This window comes from Mesoplodon densirostris, chromosome 3 (genome assembly GCF_025265405.1).
Source record: "Mesoplodon densirostris isolate mMesDen1 chromosome 3, mMesDen1 primary haplotype, whole genome shotgun sequence".
Taxonomy (NCBI): domain Eukaryota; kingdom Metazoa; phylum Chordata; class Mammalia; order Artiodactyla; family Ziphiidae; genus Mesoplodon; species Mesoplodon densirostris.
Window position 1 is genome coordinate 43481413 of NC_082663.1, and position 23323 is coordinate 43504735.

Sequence of the window (23323 nt, forward strand, 5' to 3'; positions counted from 1 at the left end):
TGCCTCTCCCTCAGAAACAGAGGGTTGGTTTTTTCTCTTCCCTTCTTCTAGCTACAATGTGTCTTCACCTCGACCCTGAGGGTGAGAGTATTTGCTGCCCTCTCCTCAGAAACTTAGGGCTTTTGCTCTGTGAAGAAGGTAGGGGTAAAGCATCCTGGCAGAGCTTTGTGCCCTGCGTGCAGAGGTGGCTGCTCTTGTCCTCTGCACCAAAGGGGAGGCTCATTCCAGTCACTGCCTTGCCCCCAGCTTTCTCCTGGTGAGGTCCATGGAGAAAAGCCTGCCAGCTAGTGTCAATTCTCCTTATGTCTGTAGCTACCAGGGGCACTATATTTTTATGCTAAGCCACACTCAGCCCTGAGGGATTCATTTTAAAACTTATCTGAACTCTTCCGATCAGCTTCTATGACGTCCGGCACCTCTTCTGATCACGCCTTTCTCCAGGTGAGTAGGTCCTCCCTGGAGGTACCTGTCTTCCCTTAGGTTTCAGCCTACTTGTTCGACCTGCAGCCTCAAGTCTGAGAAGTTAAAGAAAAATTATGATTTTTTAGATTATCCAGATTTTTCTTTGTTATAAATGTGGAATTAGCACTCTTTCCAACTTTCTACGTCCTAAACAGAAACCAGAAGTCTGCAGCTAGAGTGCTGCAAGGATCAACTACTTGTATATTGAAAGTCCCAAGAATTAAGACATAAGTAGGAGTAGAGAAAGTAACAGGAAGCTAGGATCTAAAGTTGTCAAATAAAGGGATTCCTCAAAAAGCTTAACATAGATTATCATATGACCGAGCAGTTCTATTCCTAGGTATATAACCAAAAAGCAGGGATTCAAACAGATATTTTTATGCCAACGTTCATTGCAGCATTATGCACAATAGCCAAAAGATGGAGACAACCCAAAAGTCAATCAGCCAATGAATGGATAAACAAAATGTGGCATATAAGTACAATGAAATATTATGCAGCCATAGCAAGAAATGAAATTCTGATACTTGCTACAACTGAAATAACCTTGAAGACATTAGGCTAAGTGAAATAACACAAGCAAAAGGACAAATATTATAAGACTTCACTTACATGAAATATTGAGAGTAGACAATTTCATAGAGACAGATAGTAGATTAGAAGCTGCTGGAGGCTGGAAGGAGAGGGAAATGGGGAGTTATTGCTTAATGATTACAAAGTTTCTGTTTAAGATGGCTAAAAAGTTTTGAAAATAGACAGTGGTAATAGGTGCATAACATTGTGAATATAATTAATGCCACTGAATTGTATAGTTTAAATGGTTAAATGGCAAATTTTATGATATATATATATATATATATAAAACCACAATTTTAAAAATTAATAGCTACATATCAAGAACCATTGAATTGTACATTTTAAATGGGTGAATTGCATGATATATAAATTATATCTCAATAAAGTGGTTTAAAAAAAATGAAACGAAGGGGACTGTCCCAGTGGTCGCAGTAGATGCAGCAATAGTGAGGTGGTGAGTGATCTAGTGGGGTGAGATAAGATGCAAAGCTGGGGGTTGGAGAATGGGGGAGGAAAATAGTTTGTCGCTTCACTACCTAGAAAACTCACCACATAGAAACCTCTGACCCTAGACCACATCTAAATGACCAAACCATAACCAGAAAGATTTGGTGGGAACCTCATAAAGGTCTCTTCTCACTCTAAGAGTTCACTCAAAGTTCACCCTAAGTCCAAAGCTCAGAAAATCAAAAAAGTTACAATTACCTCTTTCCCACCTGCCCTACTTCAGGGAAATCCCATTCCCACGCGTGTCCTTCTTCACTGGGAAGCAGGGGACAGGACTGCCCAGATCCCACATCACAGGGTAGGAGAAGCAAAAAAGCCCACTGCCCCTCCACTCTTGCCACTTACCACCACCAATGGAGTCCCCAGTGTTTCAGTTCAGTGAGTCATTCAACTCCAAATCCTACTTTGTGGGTCTAATTTACAAGGTCACTCCCAACTCCTAGTGCCACTCCCAACTGTCAGCCTGAGCTCCCGGAGGGGAGAAGTTATGTTCTACCACTGTCTTAGAGATCAAAATACTTGAGAAGGGGGCAGCAGGTGGTGTGAAGGGAGAAAAGAGGAGTGTTGAGGAGAAGCACAATACAAAGGTGCATGGCTGAAGAGGAAACCTCCTGGCGTCAGGCACAACTAATTACTCAGACTATCTTCCAAGAACTCTAAGAATTAGTGCTTCAAAGAATAGCTTATTTATCAACTAGATTCCATCTCCTACTAATCAATAGATTTCCCCAAAAGGCTTGAATTCCCCTACATTTCTGCATCATACCCTAGATCTCAGCAGCAGCAGTGGAGTCCAGTGGTGGGAGGCAAAAGCTGTATCATGCAGGCATGAGGCAAGGTGCTGTCAGGTGGTGCTCAAGATGGTACAAGGCCATGCAGAATTGGTCTCCACAGAGTAGGTGGAGAAGAACAAGTGGCCAAGGTCCATGGATTTTTTAAAATATTTATTTATTTATCTATTTATTTATTTATTTGGCTGCACCAGGTCTTAGTTGTGTCACTCAGGATCTTCAGTTGAGGCATGCAGGATCTTTAGTTGCAGCATGCATGAGGGATCTAGTTCCCTGACCAGGGATCAAACCTGGGCCCCCTGCATTGGGAGCATGGAGTCTTAGCCACTGGACCACCAGGGAAGTCCCAAGGTCCATGGATTACATGAGGCCAAGGGGATCTGTGGTGACACACAAGAGGTGTCTGATACAGCAATATTTTTGTGATCACTTTCCATGCTATTTAATGGTTGCACAGAATGGTTGTACAAATTAATCATAATTTACTTACTATGATATGCAGAATAATGTTCCTACCCACCCAAAGCTGCCCACATCTTAATCTCTAGAGTCTATGAATCTTAGTTTACTTGGCAAAGAGGAAATGAGGTTGTAGATGAAACTAATGTTGCTAATCAGCTCACATTAAAATAGGGAGATTATCAGAGTGAGCCCAATGTAATCACAGGAGTCCTTAAATGTGGAAGTAGTAGGCAGAAGGAAAGTCAGTGTCAGAATGAGAAAGACTCCACCAGCCATTGATGTCTTTGAAGTTGGAAGGGGGCCAAAAGCCAAGGAATGCTGGCAGCCTTTAGAAGCTGGAAAAGGCAAGGAAATGGATTTTCCCTTAGAACCTCCAGAAAGGAATGCAGCCCTGCTAATACCTTGGTTTTAGCCCAGGGAGACCCACATCAGACTTCTGACCTACAGAACTGTAAAATAATAAATTTGTATTGTTCCAAGCCACTAAGTTTGCAGTAATTTGTTACAGCAGCAATGGGAAACTAATATGCTTACCTAATTCCTTACTTGGGGGCATTTAGATTATTTTCAACTTTTTCTCATTAGGAACAATAATGCAATGGAACTCCTTATTGCTAAATTTCACAATTTTTTAAATTATGAATCATAAACATGACATGAGTCAACAAAGATCATGCAAAATTTAACAACCCTTTCATATGTATTGCCTTCCAAAAAGATAGCAGCAGTTTGAAATACCATCAACACATGAGAATTTCCAACAACAGAGAGTATTTTTTGTGTGTTTTTTAATTTTTAGTAATTTGACAGGCAAAAATGTACCTAAATGTTTTAAATTGCATTTTTATTACAGATAACTTGTGCTATGTGATTATGCATTCCTCCATAGGTTAGGAATATAGGAGCCATTTTTATTTCTTCTTTTGTAAATTACTTGTTCAAATTCTCTGATCATTTTTCTTTTCAGGTGTTCATCTTTTCTTATTGCTTTATAAAAATATCCATTTGTGTCACATAGATTGAAAATGTTTGCAATTTGGCTTTGTGTTTGCTGTGTTAAGGTACAGAAACTTCAATTTTTCATCATTGAATCTACCAGTCTTTTACAAATTCTGCCTTTGATGTCATATCTCAAAGTCTCTTTCTCATTTCTACATGTGTGTGAATATCTGTATCTTCATTTAGTGCTTTTGTAGTTGAATGGTGTGCTTTAAGAATCTAACTTCAGTTTTCCCTTGATGATTACCCAGCAATCTCAACAATGAATGCATCAAATATCTGTCCTTTCCCCCACTAGAATAGGTTTAAAGATGTTATTTCAAAATAATTTCTTATATAGACTTGAATTCTCAGATTTTTAAAATAAACTCATATTTGAAAGTGAAAAAGTTGCCAAAGAAGAGCAATTTTCTATTTAGTGTTCTTAATTTAAAATAGTCCCCATGGCTGATTTGCTTTGTTGTGCAACAGAAGCTAACATGTTATTGTGAGACAATTATGCTCCAATAAAGATGTATTAAAAAAAATAATAATAATAATAATAAATAAATAAATAAAAATGAAACAGTCCCCATGACTTCACATTTACCCTTTAAGGTAGGAAAGGTCTAACCCTGAAGGAAATGTGAAACAAATAAGTAACCACACCATCTCTAAAATAAAGCTATGTTTTCCAGTAATAAAATACCAAACTCTTTAGCCACATAGCAGAGAAAGATAAAAAGAAAAAACCCACATCCTTTGTGTTTCATTATATATTACTAAGTCAGTACCTGAAACCAAATAGTCTCCATATGTGAGTAACAGAAGCCATGAAAATTCCTTTCCTTTTCTCTTTTCCCACTGGCATGTGTCTCCTTCTAATTCCTGGAGGTAAGACATATTTCCATATGCTTTTTAGTTTTGCTTATAAGAAAATAGAATTTTATATTGCTTAAATTTTTGTTTAATATTATGTAAAAGGGAAAAAGAAATCACAACTTAATTTCCAATAATTTTTCATGTTACCTTTTTTCTTTGCTATCTAAATGGTATATTGGCTTTTTAAGATGAAAACATACTCTATTGTGCCTACAGCAAAAATATGAAAGCATTAACTATATCTGGAGGTTATCATAAATTCAGGCCAGATCTACAGAGCTCCACCTTCAAGTGAAAAACCAACAAAGCCATTAAATTGGGGATGGATAGATGACTTATTAACTGGAGGGCTCAGTCATACAGATACAACTGAGTAGTCATAGCTCTCAGATAAATCTTAAAACTCTGGTTTTCAGAAGGTATTTGTGAGTGCCTATTTCCAGCAGTGGGGGTGGTGAAGAAAGCAATAACATCAATGTAAAATAATCTAATGAACTGTGTGTGTGTATGTGTGTGCACGCGCCAACACTGCATAAAACTTACAATGAAGTATAGCAGTATTCTATGTGGTTTACTTATACTCTTCTTAAGTATCATTGTTATCAGCCCATTTTATGTATGACGAAACCAAGGCACAGAGAGGTTAAGTCCATTTACTAAAGTCATCAACTAGTAAGTAGTAGGGCTGGGATTTGAATCCAGAGTTCACGTTCTTAACCACACACTATGATATCTTATAGCTCAATGATACCTTCAGAGCTGGGATTCTTAATGTGGGATCCATGAGCTCCTTCAAGGCCATGGATGGGCATCAAGAAGTCTGTGACTCTCCCAAAACTGTATGCAAATATTTACATGCATCTGTGTGTCGGTACTATATCAGATTCTCAAATGGCTCTATATTTCAAAACTAACAAAGGTACAGAGCCACTACTTTAGGCAAACGGTACCTCACAGTGGAAAGAGTATGATTTTTCATGATGCGGAACTGTATTAGAAGACTGCTTTGCTATTTATTAGTTGTGTGAACTTGGGCGAGGTAACTGCCCTGTCTAAACTTCATGTTCCTTATCTCTACATGGGAATAATAACACCCACCTTGCATTGTGGCAAACATCAGAACCAGTGTCTGAAACTAACCAGTGCCTGGTAAATCATAGATGCTTTCATTATTATTGCTACTATAGTTGTTGATTTTTTTTCTTTGAATTTAATATAACTTACTAAACCATCATTCCAAATAATAATCTCACCATGGAACACTGTGAGATTTTTAAGGTCAATAACACAGTGTCCAACCAAAGACTGAGACAATGCAGCCTGTAATGGGAAGTGAACAGATTAGTAATGGCAGAAACAGGAGAATGGGGTTTCTCCCCAATCTGCTCTTACTGTGTGATGTTAAGTCTTCAATCTTTTTGCTTTTTGAGCTTTAAGAAAAGAGACTCTATTGCCTGACATTTTCTACCTCCCAGGGATAGGAAGGAGACAGACATTATGTTAAAGGTGTTTTGCATTCTTGAGGAAGAGAAGATCGTTTAAGTTCAAGATGCTATTATACAGAGCTGTCATGGAAAATTTTAAAAACTCTGTGCCACCTGGACTGATTTGACCTTCTCTCCCTGACACAGAGTGCACATCTATGTACTCGATCTGGATCTATTCATTATATCAGAGCTTTTCAGAGGGAAGCATGACTTGGTAAGATAGGATTTCACTCTGGATCACTCTTTTAGTTTTTCCAGTATCCTGTGAGGGAATTATAGGAGGAAAAGAAGTGCCACCTCACACAAGACGCTACATGGCTCTAATCAAAGGGCTGAAAGTCTGTGCAGGGGCTTTGATCAAAGAAAACTGGGTGTTGACAGCTGCTCACTGTAACCTGTAAGTAATTCTGAGCTCCTCTCATTCTCAGGCAGTTTGGGGGGTGGGGTGGGGGGGACAGGGGCTGTGAAAATGAAGTCCAAAACCAAAATTAGGTAGGCATGGAGAAGAAAGTATGCAAGCACATTCACTGATATGTACTATTATTATGTTTATCTCTATAAGCAAAGGCCAGATCCTATAGAATAAAATTGAAATGCATGACCATTTTCTCATATTATTTAAAAATTTTTTTCACTATAAATACCAATCTTATCAACATTTTGAAAAACAAAATGGTGAGAAATAGCACTCATAATCTTATCAACTTTACACAATCACTGTTAATATTTTGCTATATTTTGTTGCAGGCTTTTTCCTTAAGTATATTTTACACAGTTGAGCAAATTAAGTGTTCTCTATGATTACAAGTGATTTACTTACTGTTATATAATTAGTTTTGTCCCATGGTGCTACATATTAGATTGAACCATAGAAATTACTGATATTTAACTGTTTGACTTTACAAAATAACCATTTCCTATGGTTCAAACTAATGTTTTTCCTAATTGTGATTTGAAAGTCAAAATAACGTTTATCACAAGGATATGCTGCTGTTTTCTTTATCAGTACCTGTTGTTGGTACCTACTATTTCCCTGCTCACTTTTGCATAAATTGCATGAATAAAAGAAGAGACTTAAAAACTAGCTTCCCACAAAGAAGATCAAAAGAGATCTGCATTATGTTGTTGTATCAAATGAGAATTTATCAAGTAGGAAATTCAGCACAATGTACACTGTGAAGATCACCATTGGCACTCTTGATTAACAGACCCACTTGGTGCAAAGTCTGTCGGGCAAATCAAGAAATGCTTGTGCCCACCTCTCCCAGATTAGCTATCATTAGGTTCACCAACTAGACTTGGCGGCTAGCAGTTTATTTGCTCCTATGTGTGTGTGTGTGTATGTGTGTGTGTGTGTGTGTGTGTGTGTTTAGATTCAGCTTTAAAATTTCACTATAAAATCGATTCATTTCTTCAGTCTTACCTATTAAAAGCCTGACTCTTTTCCATCTTTGTCATCTTTGAAGACTTAAGCAAGGTACACTGTCTCCCTGAAACACAGAAAAGCAAACCCACTACCTCTGCTCTCACTCTTAGGTTTAGTCTCTGGTTTTTGGGTTGAGTCTCTTCCATTAGGTGTTGATTCCACAAATCCAAGGCAGATGGAGAATCTGGCAGCTCTTCTTCCTGTGGCAGTCCTCTTTGGTCAGCACCCAAGCATAGCTTGCCAATCTATGTGACACAAACCATAGGCCTTGCCAACCAATGCTCTTGCCTCTGCCAGAAGACCTGGGATTTCTCTCCTGTTGCTTCTTCTTTGAAAAGATGTGAAGCTGAAGCACCTAAGATAACACATGTCTTGGGAGTTTTAGGTAAAAATAACTAAAACAGGGCTTCCCTGGTGGCGCAGTGGTTGAGAATCCGCCTGCCGATGCAGGGGACACGGGTTCGTGCCCCGGTCCGGGAAGATCCCACATGCCACGGAGCGGCTGGGCCCGTGAGCCATGGCCGCTGAGCCTGCGCGTCCGGAGCCTGTGCTCCGCAACGGGAGAGGCCACAACAGTGAGAGGCCTGCGTACCGCAAAAAAATAAAAAATAAAAATAACTAAAACACCAAAAGAAATAAACCTCATAAATTCCCCCCTGCCTTGCTGTGCTTGTTTATAAATAGGAAACCATCTGAAATAACTGGTCAGATTTAATACATTAAGTTCATGCTTAATTTCATCTATTCTCTCACATAAATGATACATCGTCCTTGTTTTTTTCCAGGAAAGGCAATCCTCGAGTTATTCTTGGGGCCCACTCTACCTCCCATAAAGAGAAATATGACCAAGTATTTTCCATTAAAAAGGCAATTCCCCATCCATGCTTCAATCCACAGACATTTGAAGGGGATCTTCAACTCCTTCAGGTAAATATGGTTTTTTTTTCAATAACTATTTTGAAATTGCAAAATTTTGAAATTTGGTCAGTTTAACCTGAAACTAGTTTTTACACACTGGCCTCATAGCCAGTGGTTGGCTAATGCCAGGATGTAGGGGTAAGAACTACAGCTGGGACCCAGCGCAATTGTCCAGATGTTCACCCTCTTGGAATTCAGTTCAATTTAACAGATATTGACAGAAGTCCTACTGTGGTAAGACCTGTCCATCCAAAGTGGTAATGCCACCGGCAACTCAACTGCAGACAAACCAAGCTGCATTTATTGATTCTTGCTCAGCAAGGGAGACTGTACACCCTAAGGAACCATAGGGTGGCTCAGTAAGAGAGTGTTAGATGGGGCTTATCCTAGGATCTGTCAGATGAGGGGGAGGGTTCTAGGAAGTAGGAGTTTGCTCTGAACTGACTGTTGTCAGGAAGTGGGGTAATTCTATGACTGAGTATCTCAGTGAAGCTTACTTATCTAGGAGGCTAAATCTGTGATTGATAAGAAGCAGCAATCACTCATTTTAGCCGATAGGGGGCGTTTGGTCGTTTTTGTAGTGGGCACAATGACCTTGTTTTTGCCTGTACTCAAACGTGACTGCAGAGCGGCCTGGGTTTTGCTCCCTTCTTGAGGCTCACCCTGTCTGATATTGGTGCTCTATGACAAGTGTTCGTGATCAACAGGAAGAATCGTGGCCCAGCTGTGAGTGCCAGTAAGCTTTTCTCTTCCTCATGAGATAAATAGGTTCTGTTCTCAAAGTGTTCACAGTCTAGTGGGAGAGACAGACAAATATATCAACAGCTCTGATCTGGTGGTATGTGACTCATCGGTGATGGAGATGACTAAGAAGTGGACTCTACGGGAGCACATGGTGTGTCCAGGTGGTCAGGGAAGCTTTCTTAGAGAAGGTGCAGGAGTTAGGAGGAAAGAAGGAGGAAAGGGCCTTTTAGGCAGGAAGAGCTGTGTGTATAAGAGGAGTCTTTCTGGAAAATGCATTTGGAAGAAGAAGGGAAGAAAGGGAAGTTATCATGAGATTTGAGAAAGAGGGGACCCAGATATTGTGGACCATGGGAAGAAGTTTGAACTTTATGGGGAAGGAAATGCGAAAGTGTGTTAAGCTGGGCAGTGACATGATCAGACTTGTTTCTAGAAGGATTATCTGGCTGCTGTGCAGAAAGTATAATAGAAAAGGCAGAACTGGAAGGCAGAGTGTGAGCTGAGGTTCACACTTGTCCAAAGGGGCTTGATGAGGAACTTCCCTAGCAGGAGTCAAGAGGATGCTCAGGGGATCCATACATTCTCATCAGTAGGAGTAAAGAGAGGGTCCTAGAGTGCCATGTGTTTCCGGCAAACTCCCCACATTCCCTGCTCCCCAATACTTATCAGTGACCCCCGTACTATCTGCCTTGAGACTCTCAGGCTGGGCCTCTCTCTCAGGTCACCCCTCCTCACCCATACTCTAATTCCCTCCAGTCCCCCTCCCTGGGCAGGGAAAGGCAATTCCCTCCCGTGCCCAGTAGAGGGCACTCCTTGGCTTACGTCCCTCCTGCGGTTTTTCTCCACAGCACGCACTTCTTTTTTTTTTTTTTTTTTTAACATCTTTATTGGAGTATAATTGCTTTACAATGGTGTGTTAGTTTCTGCTTTATAACAAAGTGAATCAGTTATACATATACATATGTGCCCATATCTCTTCCCTCTTGCGTCTCCCTCCCTCCCACCCTCCCTTTCCCACCCCCCTAGGTGGTCACAAAGCACCAAGCTGATCTCCCTGTGCTATGCGGCTGCTTCCCACTAGCTATCTACCTTACATTTGGTAGTGTATATATATCCATGCCTCTCTCTAGCTTTGTCACAGCTTACCCATCCCTCTCCCCATATCCTCAAGTCCATTCTCTAGTAGGTCTGTGTCTTTATTCCTGTCTTACCCCTAGGTTCTTCATGACATTTTTTTTTCTTAGATTCCATATATATGTGTTAGCATATGGTATTTGTCTTTCTCTTTCTGACTTACTTCACTCTGTATGACAGACTCTAGGTCCATCCACCTCACTACAAATAACTCAATTTCATTTCTTTTTATGGCTGAGTAATATTCCATTGTATATATGTGCCACATCTTCTTTATCCATTCATCCGATGATGGACAGCACGCACTTCTGATGTACCTTCGTTTGTTTGTCTGCTCCCCTCGCTGGAATGTAAGCTTCAAAGAACAGATACTTTTTGTCTCTTTATTTGTATGCCCTGTACCAGGTAGTATAGTTCCTAGTACATAGTAGGCCCTCCATAAATATTTCCTGAATAATTTTGGATAAGGGATGGAATTAAGCCAGACAGTGGCAAAGGTCATCAAGAGAAGAGATTCTGCGCTCAGGTTTCAAGAAAGTGGTAGCTGCTATTAGAGAATGGACTTGAGGATATGGGGAGGGGGAAGGGTAAGCTGTGACCAAGTGAAAGTGCGGCATGGACATATATACACTACCAAACGTAAGGTAGATAGCTAGTGGGAAGCAGCCGCATAGCACAGGGAGATCAGCTCGGTGCTTTGTGACCGCCTGGAGGGGTGGGATAGGGAGGGTGGGAGGGAGACGCAAAAGGGAGGGGATATGGAAACATATGTATATGTATAACTGATTAAATTTGTTATAAAGCAAAAAAAATTAAAAAAAATAAAATAAAATAAATTAGAGACTAAAAAAAAAAAAAAAAGAAAGTGGTAGCTGTTGTCAAGTCCCCATTCAGGAACTAAAAATCTTACCTTTACAATAGTGTGGGGTGAGTAGGGGGTGTGAGGGGATCTTGGTCTTGAAGTAAAGTCAGGAAACTCCCTCTCACCTCTGACACTGTGGCCAGTGGGCTGATGTTGCTAGAGAACTCGTGAAGAGGGCATCAGGACCTCCCTGTGGTCAACCTTCCACGGTTAAAACCTACCGATGTGCTCATCACTGCTGTGTGTGCCTGACCCCAGGAGAGCTACTTACAAACATATGCATCCCGACTCCAATTCTGATCCATTCATTCAGACCTGAAGTCCTTTCTGGGGGTTCTCCTGTCTCCTTGTCCATCCAACTAGATAAAAAGCATGAAGGCTGTGAGAAAGCATGAGTAGGAGAGGAGAGACGTTGCATGTAGGCATTTGAAGTCATGTTCTATGGAGAGATTTTAGACTATGGCCATCTCACTTTCTAAATGCTAGCAGGGTAAGGGTTGGGCACACCAGCAACTCAGAGTGGGCACTGAGGAAGTGGGGACTGTCTAATGTCAGGAAGTGGGGCCTGAAAGCCATGCAATGATAGGAATGTGACAGTAGCCTTTGCTGCTGTGCTCCTATGTTTTTAGAAGGTCTGTAATACCGGGACTCCCTACAGCTTGAGGCAAGAAGAAAAGAAAGAAGTAGAATTATCTTCCTCTACCCTCTACTCAACCTTGATCACACTCCCTGCTCTCCTTGCCTTGACTTTTCAGAAAGAGAGAAAGCAAGGTGGTGAGCCAAGAAGAGAGCTTAGCGAATCAAAGAAAAGGGCAGAGTGTGGGTGAGCCCCCAAAGGCAGTTAGGCTGGTTAGCACTTGCTCAGAAGCGGGGAAGCCACATTTCCACATGGAAAATGAGGACACTGGCCCCTTTCCCACCCCGCCCCACTGCACCTAGAGCCCTGGCTTCCTTCCATTGGTCTTAGTACCAGTCAGTTCACAAACCTAAGACCACCTGAATAAAATAATGATTGCACTCTCCAATACAGCTTTTCAACCACAGAACTGTCAGCCAACACCAACATAATTTCATCACTGACAGGTCAACTGGACTGCAGTTCATCTAGACTAGCCTAGCAAAATATGCATGAAAAGGTGTGCTGTGACTTTTAAAAAATCAGTAACTGATGGTCAGTTAGGTTGGAACAGGACTTTGGCCATGTCCTTCGTAAGAACATGCTAAATAAGCAAGATGTCTATTTCAGTCAGAGCTGTTTTCTGGGTTTGGTTACTGTTATCCTTCCCTAAAACTGCATCTCCTGTCTCTTTTCTAGCTGGATGGTAAAGCAACTATGACCAAAGCTGTAGGAATACTTCAGCTACCAAAAACAGGAGACGATGTCAAACCCCACACCAAGTGTCACGTGGCAGGATGGGGAAGAAACAAAAAAGCTGTGTGCAAAATTTCACATGTCTTGAGAGAAGCCAACATTACTGTGATAGATAGGAAAATATGCAATGATGCCCAGCACTATAATTTTAATCCAGTTATTGATCTCAGTATGATCTGTGCTGGTGGTAGAAAAGGTGAAGATGATTCATGTGAAGTAAGTAAATTAAAACTTTTAACCGTTTGGGGGCTATAGGAAATCAGGTTAAATAGAGTGCCTAGGAACAAGAGGGCAGACTATCATTATTACTTTTTATGTGTGAGGCCTGCAAGAACGTCAGCTTGACACTGAGCTGGTGTGTGCTCCTTTGTCTCAAGGGAAACATTCTGCCCAGGGAAACTTCTCTCATTCCTAACAATCAGGATTCCATTTAACCACCGCTTATGGATGTTGTTCAGCCCTCTCAAAACTGATCACATCGGGCTCCCCTGGTGGCGCAGTGGTTGAGAGTCTGCCTGCCGATACAGGGGACGTGGGTTCATGCCCCAGTCTGGGAAGATCCCACATGCCGCAGAGTGGCTGGGCCCGTGAGCCATGGCCGCTGAGCCTGCGCATCCGGAGCCTGTGCTCCTCAGCGGGAGAGGCCACAAGAGAGGCCCGCGTACCCTCCCCCACCCCAAAAAAGAAAAACAGATCACATCAGCTGGCATTTATCAGATGGCAGGAACTATATCAAGTTCTATACTCTATGCCACTTGATCCTCAAATAGCCCCATGGGATAGACACTATTATTACCAACTCTATTTTACAGATAGGGAAATTAAGGCTTAGAAAGTTACTTCCCCAAGTTAGATAACTTGGCTCTCAGTGGGGTGGACCTGGATTTAGACTGGGGCCACCTGATTCCCAACTCCTGCATTGTTCTGCCTTTCCATGTGCTTGACTACGGTTTGGCCCTATTTGGAACTCATGATCCTGAAGTGGTTTGCAAGGTCAGAGAGAACATGAAATGAGGGCTGATGAAAACTGGAAAAGATCCCTAAAACTTGTTTGAACTATCACAAGTACTCCTTGGTCTGAGACGGCTTAACCCGTGTCCACCTTCAGAGCAGGGAGTGACTCAGATCCCATCTCACGCCTTCAGGCAGCCCCTACATTCAGTTTTTTCCCCTAACATCTACTGACCAAGAAAAGGGGATACAGGTCAAGTGAAGGAGACAATTATTTTTCACAATTATTTTAAAGGCTTCCTTTGTTATTCTTTCTTTGTTTTACTGATGAAAATGGGTTTGTACATCTTCTCCAGAATTGCCTTTTTCAAAATGAAAATGATCGGAAAATATAAACAAATCTGTGTTAATTGATGCTGAGGGCAGACAATTAATAAAAAGAGATATAAAATTAGCCTTTAAAAAGGAAAGAGAGAAACAATGTGTGAGCAAATGAGTGAATAAATGAATGACTAAAAAGGTAAGTAAATATCTTTGGAAACATTCCTGTTTAAAACATATGACTTTCTTTTCCAGGGGGATTCTGGAAGTCCTCTGATATGTGATAATGTTTTCAGAGGTGTCACTTCCTTTGGGAAGTGTGGTAACCCCAAGAAGCCTGGCGTCTACATTCTCCTTACCAGACAATACCTCAACTGGATAAAGAAAACCATTGCAGGAGCCATATAACATTTCTTCTTCAAAGTAGAAAATTGAGGTAACCAAGTAAAGGGGGTTTTAACTTGACCTATCTGAAGAAACACCTCACAACCCTCTTAACCTTGTGTACAAATGACAGCCTGTCTGAAATAAAATCAGCAATGAAAGAAATAACCTCCTGCCTTCACTCTTCCATGATTAGTGAAGACTGATTCATCACATGTTCTCTATCCATGGCAAGAGATTTCCCTTGAGAAAAAGTTCCCCAGTTCAGTGATTCTCTGTTTTATTCAGAATTTGAGGACTGTCACTTTTGTGTTCATCCTTAAAAGGAAGTCAATCTCAGGGAAATTTAGAATATTCTTCTTTCTTCCAAATGAAACTCCAAAATATTTGTGGCCTTAGGAATTTAGAGCCTGATATTCTATTCCATGTTGGAATAAGGACAGAGATAAAGAGGGATTTTTCACTTCTTATTCTATGCTTCTGTGTAGTTTAACTTTTTACAAAAATTCTAATTATAAATACAGTGGGAAAGATGCAATGTGTGTTTTAGATAGTTGGAAAATTTGGAATTTGAGGTTAGAGATAGTTCAGAGCAATTGCATCATTTATTAATTACAAGTAGACTAAAATTTCATAGACCAATAGGCCACAGTCCAGCCAGTATCTTGATATGTATTTTGCCTTAGCTAATCAATTTATACATGCAAGCACTAAGCTTCATTCTATGTTATTCTCTTTTGGGGGGAGTGTAATTGCTTTACAATGTTGTGTTACTTTCTGCTGTACAACAAAGTGAATCAGCTGTATGTATACATATATCCCCTCCTTCTTGAGCCTCCCTCCCCCCACCCACATCCCACCCCTCTCGGTCATCACAGAGTGCCAAGCTGAGCCCCCTGTGCTATGCGGCTGCTTCCCACTAGCTATCTATTTTACACATGGCAGTGTATATATGTCCATGCCACTCTCTCAATTCGTCCCAGCCTCCCCATCCCCACTATGTCCACATGTCCATTCTCTACGTCTGCATCTAGTTCTATGTTATTCTTAATAGATTGTGATATGTAATAAGGAAAGTGGCTTTTTATCATCTACCATTTGTATCTCATCTTCTTGTTGTGTTTTTCTCCAAAGAGTTGATTTATAATAAACTCATTCCCTAATAATCCTGGGTGATTTATCCAATTTAATTCCTCAAACATTTCCTGAGGGCCCACCATGTACCAGACATTACGTCCAGATTTATAAATACTAAGACATGACCACTGCCCTCAAAATATTTGAAGTCTAGTAGAAAACAGGACATAAATAAGAGGACATCTGCTTCAGGTTCTGAAGGACACATAACAGAGTAAGGCTCTCTACTGTGTTGGGAAGGTGATGGGGGAAAAGATAAATAGTATTTCACTCCCAGACCTCACAATTAGCCCTCAGAGCCTTCCTGCTGAGATCTTCCCTGTTTTTAGACAGACCAATAAAAATTTCAGATTCCTGACTAGAATGCCACAGACATCACAACAGCCTGGTAGAAAGAATCACTGGTCCACAAGTCAGACACCAATTCCATCACTGGACAGTATAAGACCTTGAGCAGGGAATTAGTCTGCGCCTCCATTTTCACATCTGTAAACAGTAACATAAAAGGATCTAATGGGAGGTGCCCCCAAAAATCTGAATTTGAGTGGTCCCATCCTCCTAGCTCACACCTCCTAGGATGGCTGTCATCAAAAAACAGACAATAACAAGTGTTGCCGAGGATGTAGAGAAACCGTCATACAACACTGATGGGAATGTGAAACGGCACAGACACTGTGGAAAAGTTTGGCTGTTCCTCAAAAGGTTAGACATAGTGTTAACATATGACCCAGCAATCCCACTCCTGGGCACATGCGAAAATCCATGTCCTCACAAAAGCTTGTATATGAATGTTTATAGCAACATCGTTCATAATAACCAAAAAATAGAAACAACCCGAAGTCTACAAGTAATGAACAGATAAACAAAATGTGGTATGTCTATACAATGGAATATTATTCAGCCATAAAAGGAAATGAAGTACTGATACATGGTATCATGTATGAACATGGCTGAACACAGCTAAAGCTTGAAAACACTATTCTAAGTGAAAGAAGTCAGATAGAAAAGGCCACATGTATGATTCCATTTATAGGAAACGTCCAGAATAAGCAAATGTATTGACAGAAAGTAAATGGGTATTTGCCAAGGAGTAGAAGGAAGTGGGGGATGGGGAGTGGCTGCTAATGGTTGTGGGGTTTCCTTTTCTGGAGTGATGAAAATCTTTGGGAATTAGATTATGGTTATGGGTGCACAACCCTGTGCATACACTAAAAACCATTGAATTGTACACTTTAAAATGGCCAGGTTTATGCTATGTGAATTATATCTCAATTTTTTTAAAAAAAAGAGCTGTCTTCTAAGAATGAAACTAGAAGCAGCAACTTTCAACGGGTGCACAGGGGTTACCCAAGCGTCCCACCCAAAGGGAGGAGTTGTCAAGAACCCACTAAATAGACTTGAGAAGAACAAACCGTACAGTATCTCCAAAGGGCATCCTAGAGATTGAGAAATAGCTGAAGAAAGCTCTTCTGTAATCTAACCCTCCTGTTATCACCAGTGTCTAAGGAAAAGAGACAGGAGGGACAGACCGCTTTCTGAAAAAGGAGAGATAACGAAGAGTCATTTGTCAGTGCTCATTGTTGCAGAAATACGGTATGCTGATTCTGGAGGCCTGATGTCAGCTCCTTTGAGAGAGACAACGCTGGGTCAGCAAGGCGAAAGTCTTACTGGAAGGAAATGTGATTTCAGGTTCGGGGTAGGAGTTAGGGGAGTTTTAAAATCCTATCTAACCAAGCAATCTTCTGCCATCGAGCTGATGTGTCTTGCGAGGAGAGAAGATGTGCCCAGAGCAAGTGAAAAATGTCACTCTGTCGCACAATAGTGTGCTAAATCTGCTCTCCATTTTAAACATTACTCTCCTCCAAGTTTGGGTACGTGGGTTAGGCCTCCAGAGCTTCAGCCGAGAGCAAACTGCAACATGGATTTTCAGGAGTGCCTCTCACCAACTCAAAGACATCAGCTCCAGCAATTCTGCATCCCTCCCCAGCCCACCACCTCATCCCCAATTTTTTCTATTCCCATAAGCACATAAACATGCTTCTACCCTCCCCAGCTTAAAACAAGAAAACAAAACTCCTTCTCCAGGCATTTCCCCCATTTCTCTGTTTTGCCCTATGTCAAAACTCCTCAAATGAGATGTCTATACTCCAATTTCTCTCCTGCCATTCTCTCTGAAACTGCAATATGGCTTTTGCTCCACACTCTACAGAAACGGCTCGTCAAGGGCTTCATTTTGTTAAACCCAATGGTCAGTTTTCAGTCCCCTTTTACTTGCCTTCCCAGCAGTATTTGACACAGTGGAGCTCCTCCTCCTCTTTGAAGCCCTCTCTTCACTTGATTTCCAGCACGCCGTCCTCTCCTGGCCCTCCTCCTACTTCACAGGTCCCTCCTTCTCAGTCCCCATTGCTGGACCTCCTCTTCTCTTCTACCTCTTCATGCTGGGGGGACCCGCAGCTAAATCCCGGGACTTTTCTTCTCCATCCTCACTCCCTCTCCCATGGCATTTAGGCTCTATGACTCTGGAGACGGTGCGCCATCTACACGCTGATAATTCCCAATCTGTCTTGAGCACAGACATCTCCCTAACTCCAGGCTGCTAGAGCCAGCTGCCTTACTCTAAAGCTCCACTTGGGTGTCTAGCAGACATCTGAAGTGCAACCTGTCTGGAGCAGACCTCATATCTTCCCTTCCAAACCTGCGTCAACTCTAGACTTCCCCGTTATTTCATGGCAGCTCCATCTTCCAGCCTCCCCGTTGCTCAGACCAAAAATTCTGGAGTCTTTTTGACTCCTCTTTTTCTTTCACTGCACATCCATTCTGCAAGGGAATATTACCTGCCCTACTTTCAAAATATATCCAGAATCAGACTATATCTTATGACCTCTGCTGCTACCTGCTGGGTCCAGCCCACCATCCTCTCCGTCCTAAATCACTGCAATCACCTCCTAACCTCCCCGCTTCCTACCTTGCCCCCATTCAGTCTGCTCCCTGCACGGCAGCCAAAGTGATCCTGTTCAGACACTTCAGCTCATGTCTGTCCCCTGCTCAAAGCCCAACAATGGTTCCTGTTTCTCTTGGGGTCAAGGTCCCATGAGGCCCTCACAGTTTTGTCTCCAGCATTCCCCTGACTTCATTTCCTTCTGTGCTCCCCTCACTCTCTTCTCTCGAGCCATGCTGGCCTTCCTGCTCTTCCTCATACTCACCAGGAACCAACTTAGGGCTTTTCCCCTATTCCTGGAAAGTTCCCCCCGATATCTTCATGGCTAGCACCCTACCAGCCTCCAAATCTTTGCTAAAGTGTCACCTTCTCAACACACCTTCCTAAATTTCCCTGCTTAAAATCGCATTGCACACACATCCAATTCATGCTCCCTCCCCCTTACCCTGACCTTTATATAGTTGACCCTTGAACAACAGCAGGAGTTAGGGGCACTGACCCTCTGGACAGCCGAAAATCCACGTATAACTTTATAGTTGGCCCTCCATATCCACGGTTCTGAATCTGCGGATTGAACCAACCTAAGATCAAGTAGCACCGTAGTGTTTATTTAGTGGGAAAAAAATCTACGTATAAGTGGACGCTCAAAATTTAAACCCATGTTGTTCAAAGTACAGTGCCTGGCAGGCACACCCAGCAACCTCCACTCACTAAAACCCAGCGTGCATAAAGCCCATGCTGAAAAAACCCCAAGTGATCAAAACAGTGGTTTCAGAAACCCACACCCTGGCCTCGTATATTCACTGACTGTTAAGCTTAGAAGGGCCCCAAAGAGCACTTAGTCCAACTCTCTCCCTCACTATGTAGAGAAGGATGCTGAAGCCTGAAGCAGTTCAGAAGCCTTACTTATAAGAAAATACTCTCTGAAATGTCAGTTTTCCTGCTCCTTCCCTCTCCAAGTCTAAATTATCTCTTCTTTAAAATATGTAGAAATAGACATTTCTGTGTATCCAATGAGACAATTCCAAATATTGAATGCTTGTTACCTACAAGGCACTCAGCCCTGAGCAATCTCCCCCACTGAGAACACTGAGACAACTTGTACAAAAAGAACTGTACTTTCTCTAAGCAGAAACCCAGCTACAGAAGTGATTCGTCTGCAGCCCTGACTGGCAGAGGAAGAAGAGCAGTGAACCTGGGACAGAGGTCCTGATCGCCACTCTGCCTTTGACGCACCCCAGGACTCGGAAGAAACCATTCAAGCTCTCTGGGCCTTGGTTTCCTCAACCTGTCATGAGCAGAGTGGACAAGAACTTCACCCTGTTCCAAAAGTGTGTAAATAAAATGTCCTCTAACAGAGGCCTTTTCACAGACATTGAGAACAGATCTGAACTTCCCACGGTGTACAAGGCCCTGCTCGAGCTGGAGTCTCTGCCTCACTCACTCCACTCTGGCTGTGCCAATATTCTTCTCTCAGTTCCACACACACACACACACACACACACACACGCACCAGGCTTTGTGACCACCCACCTGCCCTCACACATACACTCTCACATTCACACTTGCACACACACACACTCCCCACAAACTAGGTTTTCTCAGGTTGGCACCCTTTCATCCCGCAGGTCTGGGCTTTAATGTCAGCTGCTCATCTTCTCTGAGACAGACCATCCCTTAGTATTCTCCATTTCGGCACCCAATGTTTTACCTTTATGTTACATACAACAATTTAAAATCATTTCACATGTTTATAAATTTCTTCCTTAATAGACTCTATGCTCCATAATGGCAAAGATTAAATCTGTTTTATTCACCTTTGCTTCTTTCTGTTTTATTCACCTTTGCTTCTTATCCCCAGCATTTATCACTATCTGGCACCTGAGAGGCATTCAATAAATATTTATGTAATGTATCAATCAATATGATTCCAGGCGTTTTCCTCAATAGCTGATTCACTCCTCTATGACCATGGAAAGAGGACAGCAAATTCAAATACAAATGCATGTAACAGCATGCAATACTCTCTTGAAAAATATCGATTCATTGAGTTATGTAGATTTTCCAAATGTTGACACATTCATTGCACAGTATTTTTTAAAATACATTTGTTAATATCACTACCATCTCACTGGGAAAGTCCTTAAGTGTTTGGAAGATGTCAAGCTCGTGATAGCAGACACAAATGTTCCCAAGATTCTAATTTTCACTTGAAAGCTCTAATTTTATCATTAGCAACACATTGCCAATTGTTTTCTCTAAAGTGACAGGCTCACTTCATTCATGTTTGAGAAAATGTCTGTCAAATACCCAAGTCTGAATAATCATCTTTTGTCTGTTAGCATTCTTTCGAATAAAAATAGTATTCCATCAAAGAGATAGATAAGTTCACAACTCAACCAATTGCACCAGTGCTTTTCCCCAAAGCAACCACTGTACTTTAATGTGTAGCCAACGTGCTTCATGCATATTTTGCACAGTTCCCACATCACAGAGAATATTAGAGACATTTACTACAGGGTAAAGATGTGTTAAATTTTTTAAAAATTTTCTTGTTTCTACTGTCTCATCAAAGACATTCTTTTTTTTTAATTTTTATTGCAGTATGGTTGCTTTACAATGTTGTAAATGTTAGCCTCCACTGCACAACAAAATGAATCAGCCATACACATGCAGATATCCCCTCCCTTTTGGACTTCCCTCCCATTTAGGTTACCACAGTGCATTAGGTAGCCTTCCCTATGCTATACAGTATGTTCCCATCAGTTGTCAAAGAAATTCTTAGTTGAAACTGATTTTCTCTTCTGAGACTGTCTGACAATGAAGAATACAGTGACGACTAGTACAGTTTGGTGCTACTGCACTGATTTGTGCTAAGGCACCAGCAGTTTTATCCGTCCTTCCCTTTGTGACATCAGTGAAAATGTCAACACAGATGAAAAAGCAACACCTTAGTATTATTATGAAAATAAGTTTAATCTCGCAGACCCCTGAAAAGGTTTCAGGAACCCCTAGGGGCTCACCAACCACATTTTGAGAACTACTAGCTTCCAATATTGCAATGGCTCATTCACAGCTGGAATAAATTAAAATTTTTCCCAAGAATGTAAATAAACAGCCTTAATACACAATTTTTAGAATTTATACTTTATAGTCAAAACATCTTGAAAAAGATTGTTAGAATGAACAAAGTTAGGGGGAAAGTTAGTGGACACAAAACTTTCAATTTCAAAACTTTCTACAAAGCCTCAGTAATCAAGATAGTGTGATACTGGCATAAGGACATATGCCAATACGGTACTGACATAAGGACAGATAATGTTATAAATTGAGAGTCCAGAAATAAACTCTAACGTTTATGGCAAACTGATTTTTGAAAAAGAGATCAAGACAATTCCTTGGGAAAGAATATTCTTTTTAAGAAATAATTCTGGGACAAATGAATATCCACATGCAAGAGAATGAAGTTGGACCCCTACCTCAAACCACACACAAAAATTAATTTGAACCAGACAAAATTTTAATTAAAAAGGCAACCTAAATGTAAGAACTAAAACTGTAATACTCTTAGAAGAAAATCTAAGAATAAATCTCTGTGATCTTGGATTAGTCAGTGATTTTTCAGATGTGAAACTAAAGGCACAAGTGATAAAAGAGATGGATAAGTTGGACTTCATCAAAATTTAAAACTTCGGTGCTTCCAAAAGACACCATCAAGAGAAATAAAAGACAACCCACAGACTGGGAGAAAATATGGGAAATCATTTATTTTATAAGGGACTCATATCCAGAACATATAAAGAACACTTACAACTCAATAATAAAAAGACAAATAAGTCAGTCAAAAAAACAAGCAACATTTTTGAATAGCCATTTCTCCACATAAGATATACAAATAGCTAGGAAGCACATGAAAAGAAACTCAACATTAGTCATTAGTCATTATAGAAATGCAAATCAAAACCACAATAAGAAACTGCTTCACACCCACTAGAATAGCAATTATAAAAAATAATACTAATAGCAAACACTGGCAATAATTTAGAAACCTGGAGCCTTCATTGTTGATGGGAATGTAAAATGATGCAGCCACTTTGGAAAATAGTTTAGAAGTTCCTCAAGATGTTAAACATAGCTACAATATGACCCACTAATCCTGCTCCTAGGTTTATGCCCACACCCCAAATGAAAACGTGTGTCCACCCAAAAATTCATACATAAATGTTCATAGCAGCTTTATTCATAATAGGTAAAAAGTAGAAACAACCTAAATGTATATTACCTGCTGAAATGGTAAATAAAATGTGATATTTCCATATGATGGAATATTATTTGGCAATAAAAAGGAATAAAACGCTAATACATGCTACAATATGGATGAACCTCAAAAGCATTATGCTAAGTGAAAGAAGTCAGTCACAAAAGACCACATATTATACGATTCCATTTAGATGAAATGTCCAAAATAGGCAAGTCTAAGGAGACAGAAAGTAGATTAGAGGTTGTCTAGGGCAGGGGAGTGGGGGAAGGAGGGTAATGCAGAGTGACTGCTAATGATTATGAGGCTTCTTCGGGGAATGATAAAAATGTACTAGAATCAGATTATGGTGATGGTTACACAACTCTAGAAATACACTAAAAGGCATTGAATTATACACTTCAAACGAGTGAACTTGATGATATGTAAATTATATCTCAGAAAGCTGTTAAAAGTCAACATGAGTCTAGGAAAGGTAACCATAGTCTCATAAAAAGAAACAGAATTATCAATGTTTCCTTTAGGAAATTTTCAGTAGCTGTAGTCAATTAAAATTTGATTTTTTTAAAAGTCTGCACTAAAATTATTCACCAAAAACAGAAGCAGGGTATCCCACTGCTTTACTGAAAATGATTCATCTTTGATGCCCTAGTAATATCTGGGAAAAGGAAACACAGGTGTCTCAGTAGGGCTTTCTTCCAAGGTCATGTGATTTCTGAAAATGCAACTTCTGAGT

At 40.8% G+C, this 23323-nt stretch overlaps 1 protein-coding gene across 1 annotated transcript; it reads left to right on the forward strand.

Annotated features, from left to right (window-relative positions):
• Positions 1–4609: 4609 nt before the first annotated feature.
• LOC132485203 (granzyme A) lies at positions 4610–14324 on the forward strand. The gene is made up of 5 exons (XM_060091696.1): positions 4610–4670; positions 6395–6542; positions 8357–8498; positions 12542–12814; positions 14126–14324. The coding sequence occupies exons 1-5, from the start codon at positions 4610–4612 to the stop codon at positions 14276–14278; spliced, it is 777 nt and encodes a 258-aa protein (XP_059947679.1). The 3' UTR covers positions 14279–14324.
• Positions 14325–23323: the final 8999 nt, after the last annotated feature.